Below are 18,177 nucleotides of genomic sequence, written 5' to 3' on the forward strand. Positions count from 1 at the left end.
CTGAACTTATATAAAAACTAAGATGTGTATCATCTGAAAAGAAACGTACATAGAGTCCAGTATAGACTAGGGACGTTATCTTACTAGTAGAAGCATTAACCAATCAGAATGTTACAAAGAAATAGGCCAATGAAAATACTTCTAACACATGTAGAAATAATATCTAAAATTGTTCCAGCATTGTCTGTGGTATTGGGTTCGTTGTATCAAGACGAGGTCAGTTTGGAGTCGAAAGACATGGTTTCTATTCTGGCAACGTCTACACTGTTTCAACTGCAAGGCTTAATAGATGAGTGCGTAGACATAATGGTGGAGACTACAAACAGTGACAAACTGTTGTGTCGTATTATAACGCAGCTGTGTCGTATGGTGTGTCTACTGTGAAAGCAGCTGGCGAAACGATGGCTGGAAGTCAATCTGTTGGGTTACGGATGGCGACATCCGTCCTTTTTGAAGGAAATTTCGCCAGACTTGATGACAGAATTGGTCGCCAGTCCTGATTTGATTGTTTTGCAAGCAGAGTTTTTCATATACATGATGCTACGCTTGTGGTACGTTTATAAATGATCCATATTTGACTTCTGAGAGTAACAAGTAATGGATCTGTGTGTTTGTTGTGTAATTATATGTGATTGCTCTATTTTCAGGTTATTTGCACATTTATGCACACTGTATAATTACGAGGAGACGCTAAAAATTGATGAATACTTTAAAAATCATAAGTGGACCGAGCCATTTTTAACGACTGAAGAGAGCAAGGAATATGCAGCGCCTTTCAAAGCACTGAGGATGAAATATCTGCTGTTACATGAACACGACGACAAGATCTTATACAGTGATAATTTAATACCACCAGACTGGCTGCACGGTGCTTACAGAGAACAGTGGCTTCACTTGTTAAGAATGGATGAAAATAAAAACAGAGGGTAGTCTACAAATGCTACAATTAAATTTTTCTTTTTTAATAGAATCAATATAGACGGAACTACGTATTTTCTGCTCCACGTGCAGTTCGGCGCAAATGACAGAAGAGAAATTTTCCAAGGAGTGCTTTCGGTGCGGCAGATGTGTCGAGAAGCCAGGCGAACACATTTGGAGATGAAAGGCATTCCATTATGGACTAGATTTACTAATGACTTTAGACACAACTAGCCTGCGGATTGAAAGAAACCACAGACTAGACTATGAGCATATCAAGGCAAATCACAAAGAGCATAAAATTCTAATAAAGTAAGCTTTAGATTATCAGTTGATTGATTCAATACTTTTAGATCAAAGTTAATAACAGAAATATGAAATTTTTTTTAGAGTCTATTTTCACTGAATGAACAACGTCAAGTAAAACATGTCCAAGACTCGCGTATGTTAAGATTACGTTTGAGGAGAAACACAGAAGTAAGTTAGCATTGAAAACGACGGCATGTGTTCTTATATAATTTATATGGTGCGCATTACGTTACGTATTAATATTTTCAGCACGAGATAATGACTCTGGACAAACAGTTACGTTATCCTCTGTATGTACGTATCGGTTAACATGCGACTAGTCACTCCACTCACATTAGGAGAAGAAGACACAACGACCGACATACTTTCGGATGCTTAGCACTTCGAGAATGTAATGCTCTATGAATATGTAAAGATAAAGGCCATGGGATTCAATTAACGCTTTGTAACATTAATCTATTTAATTACGAATGTTAGACAAAGTTCGTAGGCACACGCTACTATTTGGCACAACACTTAAATAGAAAGAGACATGGATCTCCAGTAAAAACTTTTTTCTTTATGGAGATACACAGAATCTATTCTTACCGTGTTCATTTTTAACAAGTTCTTTAGTCAATTTGGAGTTTACCTTTCAATGAAAATATTTTATAATTTTTAAATTAACAACAAATAATAGACAGTTAAATTTATATCATCTAAATAGATAAAATCATACTTTTACAATAATTTCAAGTAGATTTTAGTAAAATTTTAATTTCGTGTACTGCGACATATAATATTGGAAAATTGTGGAAAATACAAATATGCAAATTCAATATTTTTAATAAGAAAAAAAACCATCTTTAAATTGGCTGAAGAATCAACCATTAAAAATAACACGGTAGGAATGAAACTTTCGACATATATTTGTATATCAGTGTACATTAATTAATGCATTTGATACGGTTGATGCGTTTGATGGTTCACATTAATTATAGCGGTCATTCCAACAAGCTTTAGTCTGTTATGTAGTAAACACATGCGTCGTGCACGACATAACTAAAGCGAATAAGAGAGATTGTCGGATGGCTCAGACACATACACACACATTCACCTATAGGTGCATCAATTAATTATATGTACTGTGACGTTGCGGCTCGCCGCACCGTCGCGGCGCCCCGCCGCCGTCACAAGGCGCGAAATTTCGCGCCCAGGGACGGACCAGGGAGGCAACGACGAGATCTCCAGGGGTCGTATTTAATCGCGTTTCCGCATTCTGATTACTTTCTTTTGTTTTTATGCAATGTAATACGCGCGGCACCTCACCCACACCACGGCAAGCCTTCGAGGGAGTATTTGGCGAAGGAAATCAAGGACGATCGATAACCAAGGAGGGGTGGCAAACGCGGAAGCAGCAGAGATCGCGGGCTGGCGAGAGCAGCGCGGCAGGCGGGCGGCACATGCGGCAGCGACGGACGAGGCCGCCGATAGCGGGGCCCCAAGAGCTTGGGTAAACACCCGGCTTCAGCAAATGATCTCTACAAAACACCGACCCACGGGGTGGCTGGCCACCGCCCCAGGGTCAAACCGGAGGCACACCGGCACGAGCAAAGTTCCGTCCGCCGCTACAGACAAAAATTTGAGGAGTCGCACGCCGCCGAGGGACCGTTGCCCGCCTCCGAAGGATCTCGTATCGACAGCACTGCGCCGGGACACCGCGGGCTTGCAAGCTCGCGCCCGATTGGCTCGCGCGCCCCTCAGGAAGGGGTACCGTATCGATTCCGCAATCGAGCGGGTTTAGCGTTTCACTCTCTGGTCGTCCGTCGGCGAGATACGTTTTGTAAGATACGCGATAGCCACCCCGAGTCGGGTATTTCGATAATTGTCTGGCGGATCGAGGATCGTTGGTGGAAGATGACGGCGAGGAGCCCAGGAGGAGGTGTATCACCGGTGAGGTTGCCCGTAAATCGCGATAATATGTAAAGTCACGACACCGCCCTCCGGTGCACGCTCTCGCTCGGGATAACGCATGTTAAGATCGAGTGTAATTTCGCGATCGATAACGAGAGCGAAGGGCCTCGGGATGGTATCGTGGCCGCGGAACCGTGGTACAAGCGTTATGGCGAATCCCTGGAGATCGCGATAGGGAGTTCGATATCGCGAATATATTGCGTTGTCCTCGCGACCTTGGTGTACGGCCGCATATGGGCCGGTATTTCGTCAATTGCGTTACCGTTTCTTCGCGTCGGGAAATTCTTGTGTTCGAGCGTCGGTGTTAGCGTATCGATTGGTGTTCGGATCTTGTTATTACGGGTTAATAATTGTGTTCTTGCGTTAAGAAACGTTGCGTCCGATATTACTTGCGTTGCGTCCTATGGCGTCCCTGCTCGCGATAGCCTTGAATTTTGCGTTGGGACGTCGATGGCATTGTTAGTCGCGGTCGAATGTCGTTCCCGCCGATTGATTATTTATGTTAGACTTGTACTCTTGTCAAGAAATTACCGGCGTTCACGCGTTTCTTGCGTTTAGATGTTACTTGCGTAGTTCTTCATGGCGTTCCGTGGTTATTAGCGATATTAAGAGTTGTATTCTTGCGTATTATCACTTTCGACTCGAATTATTAATTGTTTGAGAATATCGCCTTCAGCGTGTTTATTAGAGACTCGATTAATGCTCCGTGGATGTCTCGCGTCCGCATTAATATTATTTCTGTTAAATGAATCCCGACACCCCGCCACCGGCTATTCCTGATTTATTTATCGAAGTTATCTTGTGTTTGATCGAAGCCGGATGGATAAATGTTATTATTTTCTCAACAACCAGTACTCAATAAATGTTATTTTCTTTGTTATCTGACTGAGTATGAAATTAACGTGTCACCCCGCCGAATATAGCGCTGCCCTTCATTAACCCCGCCCGTGATTAGGTCAAGCTAGCCGATTCCACGCACCTCCACACTTCGTTTTGCGTCTCGTTTAGGTTTTCGCGATTTCGTGGACGCGAATGCACGCGTCTGGCGCCCAACATTCGGAATATTTCGTGGAGTATCGGAGGTGCGAGGAAATCACTGGAGAGGCCTACCATCCCGCTCTCCTAAGCCCTTTTGATCCGGCACACGTCCCGGAGCGGTCCGGGAGTGCAAAAAGTCGTGACAGTACAAATAAATAATTCGGTATCTTAGGGACGAGTTTCAATGCTCGCTAGATGTGGCTCCGGCGTTTTCGATCCTTCGTTGTCACGGCCGATATTCGATTATTCTTCGTTACTTCGATGTATACATGTCGGTTACGTGGCCACGAAGAATCGCTCGAGACTTTGCTTTTCCTTCGAGATGAACATTTAAATTCTTTACAAAGGACATAATTGTGAACATAAAATAAAGTGTGTGTCAAGCCAAGGCGACCCAAGGTCTACACCTCTAGGCGCTGTCGCATCCGAACAATCAGGTAGCGACTCAGGGCGATAGTTCCCTAGGCGTCGTCGCTTACCGCTCTCACTACTCAGGGCAACAGCCCCTAAGCGAAATAATCAACAACAGCCCTTAAGCGAAGTCACATACTATGCGCAACTGATCCATGTATGTATACGTATTTGCGTTCTCTTCTTAATTGTTATTTTCTGCTTTAATGTTTAACGTTTACATTCTTTATTAAAACGATCTTTTCAACTGTTTTCTGTATTTATTAATCACACATTAAATAAGGCTCAAGACAAAAATACGGCGTAGATATGAGTAATATCTATACTGATCACATAACAAGTCACTAGATAGATTTTAATCTTCCTTCGTATATTGAGAGACATCGCGGTGTATATTAACGCTATTAAATGATGTTTTAATGTGGTTGTTTCTAAACACGTTTTGACTGATTAAAATGCATCAGTTATAGCCTGATAAGTTGGATACAATGCAATTAATCAAAATTCCGCTTATCTGTTTAGTATCTTTGTTCGCGAAATCGCTGATTAATCCCGGCGATGGAAGCGGGATGAGAAGGACGCGCGTGGAAGGTGTTAATTAATTATTCTGTAGTATAAAATGTAACTCAAAACACAGTCTGAGCCGTCTTTAATACGAGAATAGATATATACAGTCTGTCCTGAAAGTGGTGGGCAGTCTTTCGGAGTTCACTAAACATAAGAAGTCTTTGTATAAGAAGTCTTTGTATATCGTTTGTGAGTGGGCGAGGCAGTTATATTAATTGCCCTCCTCGTGATGATTAGCCCGTGAGCCGATAAGACACGTGGCGGTCGGCACTCGCGCACATGTGAGCCTGAGTCGTCGTGTTGATGTACCCGAGTAGAGCTGGATGAGCGGTCGCTTTACATGTTAATGCAATATCTCGGCAGCTGTAATCACTGCGGTGGGCACTTCAATGTGTAGTTACAATCAAAATGCACAGAGCACACGTCGTGCGTCTGATCACTGCGCGGCCATTTGTACAACTCTGAATATCGCGAGGAAGACGTTGGCGATGAGCGCGCCCGTGCGTGCGCCAGCTGTCGCGGTGATCGGGCGTCGATACGCGATCGATGCTGCCATCTGATCGGACGGCGCAACGTTAACGGAATCTCGAACATTCCGCCCGCCATCAGCAACCTTGTTGATGATTCCTTACTCTTGATCCTTTATCCGGTTGAAATGGGTAATATGGCAAGCTTGGCACTTGGCCGAGTGAGTGTCGTGTGGCCGTCTTGAGGGTAACCACCCTGGTGAGTCCATCCTTGCTGGGGTGCAAAGCTGTTACTCTGGCGAGTGGCCATTTGCACGGTGGAGAGCGTTCGTCGGTGAGCAGCACGATGGAGCCCATCTTGATGTTGTTGTTAGGATGATGCCACTTGGATATCGCCTGCTGGCGTTGCAGATAGTGAGCCGACCATTATGCCCAAAAATGTTGAACACGCTGCTGGATGAGCTGCCACCGAGATAGTCGTGAGGTTGCTAGGTCAATATCAGAGATGGCTCGGGTATGGTAGTGATTGGACCTCCAATGAGGAAATGATCTGGTATGAGCGCTGAGACGTTTTCAGGGTCGTCACTCAACGGTTCTAAAGGCCGCGAGTTGAGAATGGCCTCAATTTGCGTAAGCAACGTTGTGAGTTCTTCCGTCGTGAGTAGAGTCTCCCCGATAGTCCGTCTCAGATAAAACTTCACGGATTTCACCACCGCCTCCCATTTGCCCCCCATGTGTGGAGCGCCTGGTGGGTTGAACTCCTATCTGGTGCAATCATGTTGTAGAATTTGAGCGAATCGTTGATATTCTTGGAAACTCTGGATGAACATTTTCTTGAGCGCGGCGTCTGCTCCAATGAATGTTGTCCCGCAGTCCGAATACATGGTCTGAGCAATTCCCCTTCTGGCTGAGAATCTTCGGAAGGCTGCTATGAATCCTTCTGATGAGTAGTCACTGACTACTTCGAGGTGAATTGCGGAGGTGGAGAAGCAGACGAACACACAGATCCATTCCTTGTATGTTTTCGCACCTCGTCCTTTCCATGTTTTGATGGTGAGCGGTCCGGCATAGTCAACTCCTGTATGAGTAAACGGACGTGACGGTGTAACCCGAGAGAGAGGTAGTTGGCCATCAGTTGATGAGCACGGATCCCCCTCTGCCGAGCACACACGACACACCGTAAAATATGATACTTCACCGGAGCCCGTCCGTCGATGATCCAGTATTTTTGTCTGACATGAGCCAATGTCAGCTGTGTTCCTCCATGCAAAGTACGCAGATGGGCGTGTGCAATGATCAGGGTTGAGAACCGTGAGTGGCGAGGCAAAATCGCCTGATGTTTGTTGTCTTGAGCTAGTGCTGATTGGTTGAGGCGGCCGCCAACTCGGATGATCCCTTGAGCGTCTATGTACGCAGTCAATCGACTGAATGCGTGAGCAGTTGGTAGTCTCGAGTTGGCCGTGAGCATCTTGATCTCTTGCGTGAAGTATGCCGCTTGAGTAGCCTTGATCCAGAATAATCTGGCCTCCTCCAAAACTGAGTGCAAGTCCAGTGGCTTGTATCGGCGCTTTCTCAGAAGCGATATGAATCTGAAACAAAGAGCTGTTATTTTCAATAATTTATTGAGAATTGAGTACCTATATATCAGGTCCCAGTGATAGTCCGGTTGAGATGCGGCCGCATGTAGCGCAATGCCAGGACGAGCCTCATGCGCGCTCAACTCGTCCGAAAGTGCGGGTTGTGATGGCCATGCTTCAGGGGTGAGTATCCACGGTGGTCCCGTCCACCATAATGAGTGGCTTTGGAGTTGAGCAGTACTTAATCCTCGTGATGCGCAGTCGGCTGGGTTGGACGTACCTGGTACGTATTTCCAATGTGCGTTCGCAGTGAGCTCTTGAATTTGAGAAACTCGATTTCTCACAAAATCCTTCCAGCGCGGTGCATGAGATTTGATCCACGTGAGTGTCACAACAGAGTCCGTCCACAGGTGAGTTGCTGTGACGTTCAACTTCAATGTGGCTTGAACGTATTGCATGAGTCTTGAGAGCAGCAGTGCTGCGGTGAGTTCAAGTCTCGGGATGGTGAGCCGCTTGAGCGGTGCTACCTTTGTTTTGGAGCACACCAATGAAATCGTGGCGCCATTAGAACCGTAGACGGTGATCAATACGACTGCAGCCATTGCCAGTTGAGAAGTATCAGAAAAGCCGTGAAATTCCACTGACGAGGTGCTCCATGTAGTTTGAGAGGTGCTACCTTGGTTGTACTACCGAGGTATTGAGAGCTTGCAAGCTTGTGAGTTCTTTTCTGATAATGAGCCACCGTGATGAGAGCTGGGATGGCAGTGGTTCATCCCATTGGAGCTTCATGTAGCCAAAACTCTTGCAAGAGCATCTTCGCCTTGATCACCACAGGTGATGCAAAGATCAGTGGATCGAGTATCTGAGCCACTTCAGACCAAGCAAGGCGTTTGGTGAGATGATCGGTGTGCGACGAGATCCTTATTAAGAATGTGAATGAATCTTCTTGAGGAAGCCATCGTAATCCGAGTCTTTTGGTTACGCAATCGTCAAATGTAATTTGTGAGCCCTGGTCTTTTTCTGCTTGAACCGCAGTGAGTACGTCTTGATGAGTCGCGTGCCACCTTGCTGATGGGAAGCCGCCCGCCATGCACAAGTCCGTTGAGCAGTATTGAATTCTAGTACCTGCTGAACGGTGTTGTCGCCTCCAGAATTGTCATCAACATATCGATCGTTGTTAGCTGATATGGCACTTCATTGAGTTGTTCATCTATCCAGCGAGTCCGTTGTAAATTTCAGTCATCTTCACGTTGATCTGCCTATACCCTTTGGTGATGTCAGTGGCAACTAAGTGTCGAAGTGGTCGAATCCAGAGCAAAACATCTGATGTCTAGGTGCTGTAATGCAGATGCATTCGAGCCATCAAATACCACGCGTAATGTTGTGGTTGCACTGTCTGGTCTGAGCACTCCGTGATGTGGCAAATAATATTGTGTGTGCTGACTGGAAACGGGTGAAGCCTTCTTCATGTGATTGAGCTCTTGATATTCTGTCATAAACTGATAATACAGACGTCGATAGTTGTCATCTCGTGAGAGTCTTCTTTGTAAACTTTTCAAATATCGATGCGCAATGAGATACGAATCGCCAAGAGTATCAAGTGATGATTTCAGTGTAAGTCGAACTGTGTATCGACCTGTTGAATCCCGTGAAACAGTACTCTTGAAATGTTCTTCACATCTTTTCTCGTCAGGAGTAAGATCAAGATTGTTGCTCGCAGGCACTTCTTCTTGTGTCCAGATTTCGACAGTAACTCGTCGAGAGCATCTTTCCTCTCCTGAATCGATGCATGATGCACTGCAGCAAATGCCGATGATGATGTGTCGACAGGTCCGAGCACGAACCATCCGAAGATTGAGAGCTGCGCAATTGGCATCAATGTATCTCGTTTGATGATGTTGGGCTTGATGATCTGCCCATATGAGTCAGCTCCAATGATAATATCCACTGGCCGTGGTGTCAGAAAATCTGGATCAGCCAAGGCTAATTTGGTGAGATGCGGCCATTCCTGTGGTGCAGCGTTGAAGGGTGGCAAGATGTTCGTTAACGTCTGCAGAATGTGAGCTTGAATAATGACGTCTGATCTTGAGTGAAGTGAGCGGAGCTTAAGCAATGCAACTCCTCGAGTCTGCGTCGCCTTTCCGCCACCAATTCCAGTGATGAAAATAACGGAATGATGACGAGTAATGTTGAGCTGACGAGCGAGAGATTCTGAAACAAATGTAAGTTCTAAACCTGAATCGATGAGAAGCCGTACCCACTGAGTATTAATTGATGAGCTGATCTGAGCCAGGGCCGTAGCGAGTAATGTTGAGTGTGGTGAGCGGGCCAAAGAGAAGTGAGCAACGATTGCACCATTTTCCTATTGAGCTGTCGCAGTTGAGCTGGTGGTTGGCTTCGCTAATGAGCTCGACTGATGAGCCTCATGCAGCATCGTGTGGTGTCGGTTGGTGCACTTCTTGCACCCCCGTGAGCTCTTGCATGAGCGGACATTGTATCCGGAGATGAGCTGAGCGGGTGTGCCTTCAAGTGAGAGTCGCAGATAATGAAGGTTTTCCACGTCGGTGAGGCGTCGGTTGTCGTAGATAACGGCCTTGAATAGGTCGCGATACGTGGGCCATGCAGCGTAATTGCCCTTGAACGACGGGATGTTGATGTCCGGCAGCCGCTGATTGTCACGCGGGGACTGCGATGGTTTGGATATGCGTTCTTGATAACGCAATAATGCGACGTGCAGTCATGTAATAGCTCCGTCGTGGAGTGAACATTGTTTTTAAGCATTCATGTTGTATGAGCGCCGCCGGCCAAGTAACTTCAAAATATGCGTGCTCCTTGAGAAACGCTTTATGCACCTTCTCGAGATGCATTGAGATGTAGAAAATCTTCTCTAATGACGTGTCCTTTGCACAAGATGGTGGCGTCTCGCCAGTATTCCGCACCGTCGCCAGTCGGTTCATTTAGGATGAGCTCCGTGGACAAGCGCACGGGTGAGGCTTGGCGTTCCGATGTGCGAGCCGGTGGTACCTCGAGCAGCGGCGTCGTGGTCTCCGTACCGCCCGTACCCGCCTTTGCGGGTTCCGTCATGTTGAGCCGTCCCTGAGCTGCGCACGATGAAATACCTGAGAAATGTCGAGGCACGTGTAAGAAATGCTGCACGAACCGAGAACGTTCGAGAGACGCGTGAGAAAAACACTATGCGAATCGAGAATCGTTAGGATCATGTATTGAGCACGTGAAAATGTCTATTTACACTCGCGGGAGCGCGTGAACATGTTTGTGTAACACTCACGAGCGCGCGTGAGAATGTCTGTACTTCACTTGCGGAAGCGCGCGATAATGTCCACGTGGCATGTCGTGAAAGGCATGCCCTGTTCACATGATCTGTGTCCGAGCTACACTTTAAGTTCCACGCATCCGGCTCGAAGGACCAAATGTTCGCGAAATCGCTGATTAATCCCGGCGATGGAAGCGGGATGAGAAGAACGCGCGTGGAAGGTGTTAATTAATTATTCTGTAGTATAAAATGTAACTCAGAACACAGTCTGAGCCGTCTTTAATACGAGAATAGATATATACAGTCTGACCTGAGAGTGGTGGGCAGTTTTTCGGAGTTCACTAAACATAAGAAGTCTTTGTATATCGTTTGTGAGTGGGCGAGGCAGTTATATTAATTGCCCTCCTCGTGATGATTAGCCCGTGAGCCGGTAAGACACGTGGCGGTCGGCACTCGCGCACATGTGAGCCTGAGTCGTCGTGTTGATGTACCCGAGTAGAGCTGGATGAGCGGTCGCTTTACATGTTAATGCAGTATCTCGGCAGCTGTAATCACTGCGGTGGGCACTTCAATGTGTAGTCACAATCAAAATGCACAGAGCACACGTCGTGCGTCTGATCACTGCGCGGCCATTTGTACAACTCTGAATATCGCGAGGAAGACGTTGGCGATGAGCGCGCCCGTGCGTGCGCCAGCTGTCGCGGTGATCGGGCGTCGATACCCGATCGATGCTGCCATCTGATCGGACGGCGCAACGTTAACGGAATCTCGAACAATCTTGATTCGTTTTTTGTAATTGATTTGTATGCAACTTTAAGGACTTATTGAACAACCCTCGTAATTAATTGAATTTTATAAGCAAATATATGTATACTTTGAAAAAAATTTGCAATAATATTTCTAATAAAATTATTATTAAATATTTATATTTGTCCCTTTTCTACGCAAAAACATGTATGTCTTTTGTACATACTAATTCCAGAAAAGGTTTTTAAATTAATTCTAAGCAAAAACAAACTGTTTTATTTGCTTTTGCTTGAAATTAATTTAAAAACCTTTTCTGGAATTAGTATGTACAAAAGGCAAATTATAAATTAATTAATATACAATAAAATGTAAGAGAACGGTTACACTGCAGTTATATTACAATAATGCTTTAAATTATATTACTGCTATATAAATGTTATATAACACCGCTATATTTATATTATATATCTATATTTATATTATATATAGTGGAAAATTACAACTAACGTCTATATAACTGTTACGATCGTGTTATATTGCGTGTTACATTTTGTTATATACTGGCAATATAATCGTTATATATCTGTGTTTGCTGGAATATATGATTACATCAAGAGACACGGTAGTGTCTCGCGCCAAGTACGCGCGGAGCGAGACGCACCGTGACTCTTTTACGCGAACGTACGAGTTGCGAGTACCCGAGATTTTGAGATCTCAATAACGAGTGAACGGATCAAGTGCTAAGTAGGCTTGATCGATAGCTTGGGTTGATTTACAAATAAGAGTGTTTTTATTTTTCCGCTACGTGCCCTACGAGAGGAGATATTACGATGCAAAGTCTGAAGTAGTGAATTTTCCAATTAAGAAACGTCGCCGTACGTACGGTTGCTTTTTGCCTCGATAGATGGCATTTGAGAACATGTCGAGCGTCCCCCCGGATTCCCTCCATGACAGTGTTGCTATATTATCAACCCAGCGAGTAAATTTATTCGAGTCGATATATCAATATATATTGACGTGTGCGTACTGCGCTCAGTGCAGTCAGTGCGTTCAGCGCGCTGTCAGTCAGTTAAGGTCTATCCAGACAAACTTGCATAGGTGCATAACCATATGCATAAAGAAACGGATTGATCTATTTTCTTATGCACATGCATATGGACCAATCAATTCTCTTATGTTTATGTTTATGCGCTATGCAAGTTTGTCTGGATTGACCTTTATAACCCTGGCGGAAATATTTCTACAAAATTTAAAAAAATATAAAATATAATTGCCAGAATCTATTAAATTTTACATGAATTTAAGAAGTACTACAAAATCCTACATAAAAATGCTAGAATTGAAACACTTTTGTAAATTTTTGTAGTATTCTATACAAGTAAGCAGATGTTTTAATTTTTTAAGATTTTGTTTCTTCTTAAATTTTTAAAATTTGTAGATCTTTGTACTATTTTTTATAAATTGTAGTTTTTCATAAAATACTACTTGCAATAATTTCTTGATTTGAGAACATTGTAATTTGTGGTACTATTTCGTAGATATTTCTACAAAAAAATAACCATTTCTACAAAAAATTCAATATTTCAACAAAAATGTACAAATTTCTATTTCTAGTCAAATTTTGTAGTTATTCATAGAAATTTTTTCCGCCAGAAAACCCATGAAATAGTGACGATTGTGCCCGTCGCTACGTGATAGATAATGAAATATATATTGACGGCAGGGAGCTGATACCGAGGAGATCAAGGAGCCTGTTCACACAAGGCGTTTCTGCCGCGCGGTTGCCGCGCGATTGCGGCCGCGCGTTAACGTTTGCACGAGCCGCGCGCTGTCGCGAGGCAAGTTGCAACAACGCGCGCATACGCGAAACGGCATACGCGCGACGGCGAGTTCCTATGGGTCTAAAATGCCGCAAAGCGTATCATAGACGCTCGTCGTCACGCGTACGCCGTTTCGTGTATGCACGTATGCGCGCGTTGTCGCACCTTGCCTCGCGATAACGCGCGGCCACGCGCGGCAGCGCAACCGCGCGTCAAAATAATCGCTTCGTGTGAACAGACTCTAAGAAGTGTAAGGCAGGAGGAGGTAGAGCAAGGAGATTTGAAAGACGCGGGATTACAACCGGAACTGTAACGCGCAGATAGGTAGAAGCGAGCGGGAAGCGATGCGTATTTGTTATGAAAAGCGAGGGAAGAGTCGTCGAGAACAGTCTTGCGTAGGGAGTGGTCGAGTGAAGAGGCGTTTTGAAATAAAGAGAGTTTTCTATTACGACGAGTCGATTCACTACCCTACAAATTCAGAAGTGGGATATAAGATCCATCGTATATCAGATCCATCAGATCGTATATCGGATCCTGATAATTGAACAATAAGCGTGCGTGCGAGACAGTGGACGCGAGTAAATCGTGACAAGTCGCAAACGAGAACGGGCCATACGAGTTGCTGCGGGAACGAGAGAAAGTTTTCGCGAGCTTAGTGTTCTCGTAGTCGTGCGAGGTTCCTGTGAGACAAGAGCATACGGCGATCGGCGGAATCCGGAATCCGTCTGCTAAAACGAAGGCGCGAGACGACGAGTGCGTGCAAGTACGGCATGTACTGTGGTAGAAGCTTCGAGCAGTGGTCCGTAATCGAATTGAAAGAACGATTAGGCGCTCTCAGGCTGAGCAAGGCTGGAAGAAAAGCCGAGTTGTTCGTAAGACTGTGCGAAGCCGATCCAAGTAGACTGAGGACAAGTAAAGCATCGCTTGGTGTCGGGATGAGCAGCGGAGAGAACAGCGCAGAGCAACAAACGAATGTTGAAGAGGACAACATGGCCGCCGGAAACGATGGCGTGCGAGCGGTAAATTCTGCAGCCGAGTCGAGCATTCAAGAACGAGAGTTAGATCTACTGTGGCGTGAAAGGGATCTAGTGGTGCGAGAATTAGAGGTGTTACGCATAGAGAACGCGACCTTGAAAGACACGATGGGGCAGCGAGCGGTCGAAAAGGAAGTACCAGCTTCGTCCGGTGAGTCTTCAGGATCGCCAATTCAATGGTCGATAACACAGTCGGTAACGGCACCATTACCACAAGCGACGGTTAGGCAGAGGCCCAATATCAATGCCATCTGCGAGTTGCTGTCAGAGTTCAAGGGTACCAGCGATGTCTACTGGCGATGGGAAAAACAATTTAAATTGTTATGTACGATATACGAGTTGGACGACCGAGCTGCCAGAATTCTAGTCGGCATGAAGTTGAAGGACCAGGCACTGAAATGGTTCCATTCTAAGCCAGAACACCTGGAGATTTCCGTCGAAGAGTTGCTCGAGGAGATGAGGAAGATGTTCGATCATCGACCGGCTAGGATAATACTCAAAAGAAATTTCGAGAAACGTGTTTGGCAAGTGGCTGAGACATTTAGTGAGTATTTCCACGACAAGGTGACGTTGGCGAATCAGGTGCCAATTGAAGAAGAAGAGATCGTTGACCATCTAATTGAGGGCATATCCGATGTGCATCTGAGGAATCAAACAAAGATTCAGCGGTTTCCTACCGAAGAAGCGTTACTAGGAGCGTTCGAGCAAGTTCGGCTTGAGCCTGAAAGAAAAGGATGATCGCAAAAAGGGAACGACCATGCGAAAAAAGAGGCAAGCGACGGTGCGGAGAAGGAGAAGTCGCAGCAAGCAAAAAAAGTGCGGTGCTACAATTGCAACGAGTTCGGACATAAAGGTCGAGATTGTCAGCAGCCGAAAAGTGAGCGAGGTTCCTGCTTTAATTGTGGCAAGGCAGATCATCGAATTAAAAACTGTCCACAAAAGGTTAAGAAGGACGCAGCCAAGAAGAAACCACGGGACGCGACGAAGGGATCGACGGAGACCGAAGCGAAGCAAATCGGAGTCGTAGAAGAACAGATTTTTAGAGACTTGCGATATAAGTTTGTGAGTACTGAGCTATCGGTAGAACTGATCCTTCGTACGTTGTTAGATTCGGGAAGTCCGATTAGTTTTATAAAAGAATCTTTTGTACCGGTAAAATCAGTGACGCGAGTGAATAATGAGAATAATAAATATATCGGATTGAATAAGAGCCCGTTAGAGATTAGCGGAGTAGTAAACGCGACCGTAGAATTCGAAGGCAAAAATTTAAGTGGATTACTTTTACGCTTAGTGCCAGATTCATCAATGCAAGCTCCGGTTGTTATCGGTAGAGACGCGTGGAATATTTTGGGATTAACGGTTAGTCGCGAAAAGAATGCGAGTGAAAAGCGCGAGAAAGAGAACGAGCGCGTAGATTTTCTTGAAACAGATGCGTGTGAGATTTTAAATATAAGCGCGAGTGTATTAGCGGTAGACGAGGTGGATGCATTAAATATAAAGGTGCGATTTTATTGACTCTAAAAACCAGCAGCAGCGTCAAGAAAATGTAGTGGGGGAAGAAGTTCTGTTGAATTTTGCGGTACGCTAAAAAATTGATACGGTCTGAACTTCTTCCCCCACTACATTTTCTTGACGCTGCCGCTAGCTTCTAGCGTCAATGAAATTGCACCTTAAGCGAGGAAACTGCGCCTGAGTGGCATGAGCGTTTAAAGGAGTTGTTTAGAAACGAATATTTGTTAGCGGAACGACCGCCTACTCCGCATACGGAACTTAAACTTAAACTTAAGAAACATACTCCATTCCATTTTGCACCACGTAGACTATCTTATCGCGAGCATGCGCAAGTAGAGAAAATAATCGAAGAATTGAAATCGAAGGGAATTATTAGACCGAGTAAATCACAATACACTTCACGAATAGTATTAGTTCCAAAGAAATCGGGCGAAATAAGGATGTGTACAGACTATCGGTTTTTAAATGCGCTAACTGAACGAGTAAATCATCCTATTCCGGTTATTGAGGAAGTAGTAGAGTCAATGAATGGTAACAAGTATTTTAGTTTGGTAGACCTTAAAGATTTTACCACATTGACGTTGCGGAAGAAAGTATTCCATACACAGCATTCATTATCCTGTTAGGGCAATTTGAGTTCACTAAGATGCCGTTTGGGCTGACGACAGCACCCATGACGTTTCAGGAACATGTAGAGAAGGTTATATGGACGAATTGGTTCGATCAGGTGACGTGCGACTTTACCTGGATGACTTTTTTATAGCGACGCGAACTTTAGAGCGACATTTAGAGGTGTTAAAAATACTTTTTCGAACATTAGTAGAAAATCGGTTAGAATTACGGATAGACATAGATATTTGCACGGTATAAGATTTAAAGTAGTTACGGATTGTAATTCCTTGATACAGATGTTAAAAAAGAAAGACATAAACCCGCGTATAGCCAGATGAGCTTTAGAGATGCAAGATTTCGATTATACCGAACATCGAGCGGGAACGAAGATGCCTCATGTTGATGCATTGAGTAGAGTGTACGAAGTACTCGTAGTCGAGGATAATTCGTTCGAGGCGAACTTACAATTATGTCAAACATTAGATCCGAAAATTCGTGAGATCCGAGAAAAATTAGAAAAATCAGAAGATCGGTACTATGAAAAGAGAGACGGTTTAGTTTATCGTAAGTAGGGACAAAGAATCTTGTTTTATGTACCACACGGAATGGAATACGAGATTATGCATCGTTATCATAATGAGTTAGGTCATTTTGCGACAGGAAAAACATGTGATATTATAATGCAAAGCTATTGGTTTCCGAAACTGCGTGAGAAAGTAGATCAGTACATAAAGAATTGTTTTAAATGTATTGCGTATTCAAAACCTTCAGGAAAGTTAGAAGGATATATAAATAGTATACCTAAAAAGAAAGCGTTCCTTTCTCAACAATACACGTAGATCATTATGGCCCTATAAAAGGTGCTATTGCGAAAATACATGTGTTCTTAGTAGTAGATGCGTTTACGAAGTTCGTGAAATTGTATGCGGTAAAATCGACTTCGAGCGCCGAAACGATTAAATGTTTACAGGAGTATTTCCGAGCATACAGCAGGCCAAAGCTTTTAATATCTGATTGAGGTACTGCATTTACCTCTCGAGAGTTCGAAGACTTTTTAACAAAACAGAACGTGAAACATGTAAAGGTGGCCACAGGATCACCTCAGGCTAATGGTCAAGTTGAGCGATACAATCGAGTGTTAGCATCCGCTCTAGGAAAATTGAGTGACGAGGAAAGTTGGCCTAAAGCATTAAATGAGATCGAGTTTGCTTTAAGCAATACGTTTTGCAAGTCAACGGGAGCAATACCAAGCGTCTTATTGTTTGGGACAGAGCAACGCGGAAAAATTATAGATTATGTTAAAGAAAACGTGTTAGAAGAAAACTGTGTTAGCAAGCGTAATTTAACTGAGATTCGTGATAAAGCGGCTGAGCAGATTGCGAAGGGTCAATCGTATAATGAGCAATATATAAACCAAAGACAAAAACCTGCGAATGAGTATGAGGAAGGCGATTTAGTTGTAGTGCGAAACTTTGATTCAACCGTAGGAATATCTAATAAGCTAAAACCGGCGTATAAAGGTCCGTATTGTGTAAAAAAGCGTCTACGAAATAATCGTTATATATTAAGCAATGTTGAGGGACACCAGCTCTCTCAGCGACCGTACCAAGGTGTATGGGAAAGCGCAAATATGAAGCCCTGGCGTAGAGACGATCCCGTAGAGGAAGTAGAAGAAGACGGCCGAGGCGGCCTTGTAGTCAGAACGGCCGAAGCTGTAAGGCAGGAGGAGGTAGAGCAAGGAGATTTGAAAGACGCGGGATTAGAACCGGAACTGTAACGCGCAGATAGGTAGACGCAAGCGGGAAGCGATGCGTATTTGTTATGAAAAGCGAGGGAAGAGTCGTCGAGAACAGTCTTGCGTAGGGAGTGGTCGAGTGAAGAGGCGTTTTGAAATAAAGAGAGTTTTCTATTACGACGAGTCGATTCACTACCCTACAG

The 18,177-nt window shown here is 44.6% G+C and overlaps 1 protein-coding gene and 1 pseudogene across 1 annotated transcript; one reads left to right on the forward strand and one right to left on the reverse strand.

The window, feature by feature from the left end:
• Positions 1-22: 22 nt before the first annotated feature.
• On the forward strand, positions 23-1,606 carry LOC112468649 (annotated as a pseudogene).
• Positions 1,607-8,517: 6,911 nt separating this feature from the next.
• LOC112468650 lies at positions 8,518-9,598 on the reverse strand. Its single transcript, XM_025037933.1, has 3 exons — positions 9,502-9,598; positions 8,901-9,451; positions 8,518-8,739 (listed from the first exon to the last, which is right to left on the reverse strand). The coding sequence occupies exons 1-3, from the start codon at positions 9,596-9,598 to the stop codon at positions 8,518-8,520; spliced, it is 870 nt and encodes a 289-aa protein (XP_024893701.1).
• Positions 9,599-18,177: the final 8,579 nt, after the last annotated feature.

The sequence above is a fragment of the Temnothorax curvispinosus genome, unplaced genomic scaffold (genome assembly GCF_003070985.1).
Source record: "Temnothorax curvispinosus isolate PA1 unplaced genomic scaffold, ASM307098v1 QBEX01001840.1, whole genome shotgun sequence".
Lineage (NCBI taxonomy): Eukaryota > Metazoa > Arthropoda > Insecta > Hymenoptera > Formicidae > Temnothorax > Temnothorax curvispinosus.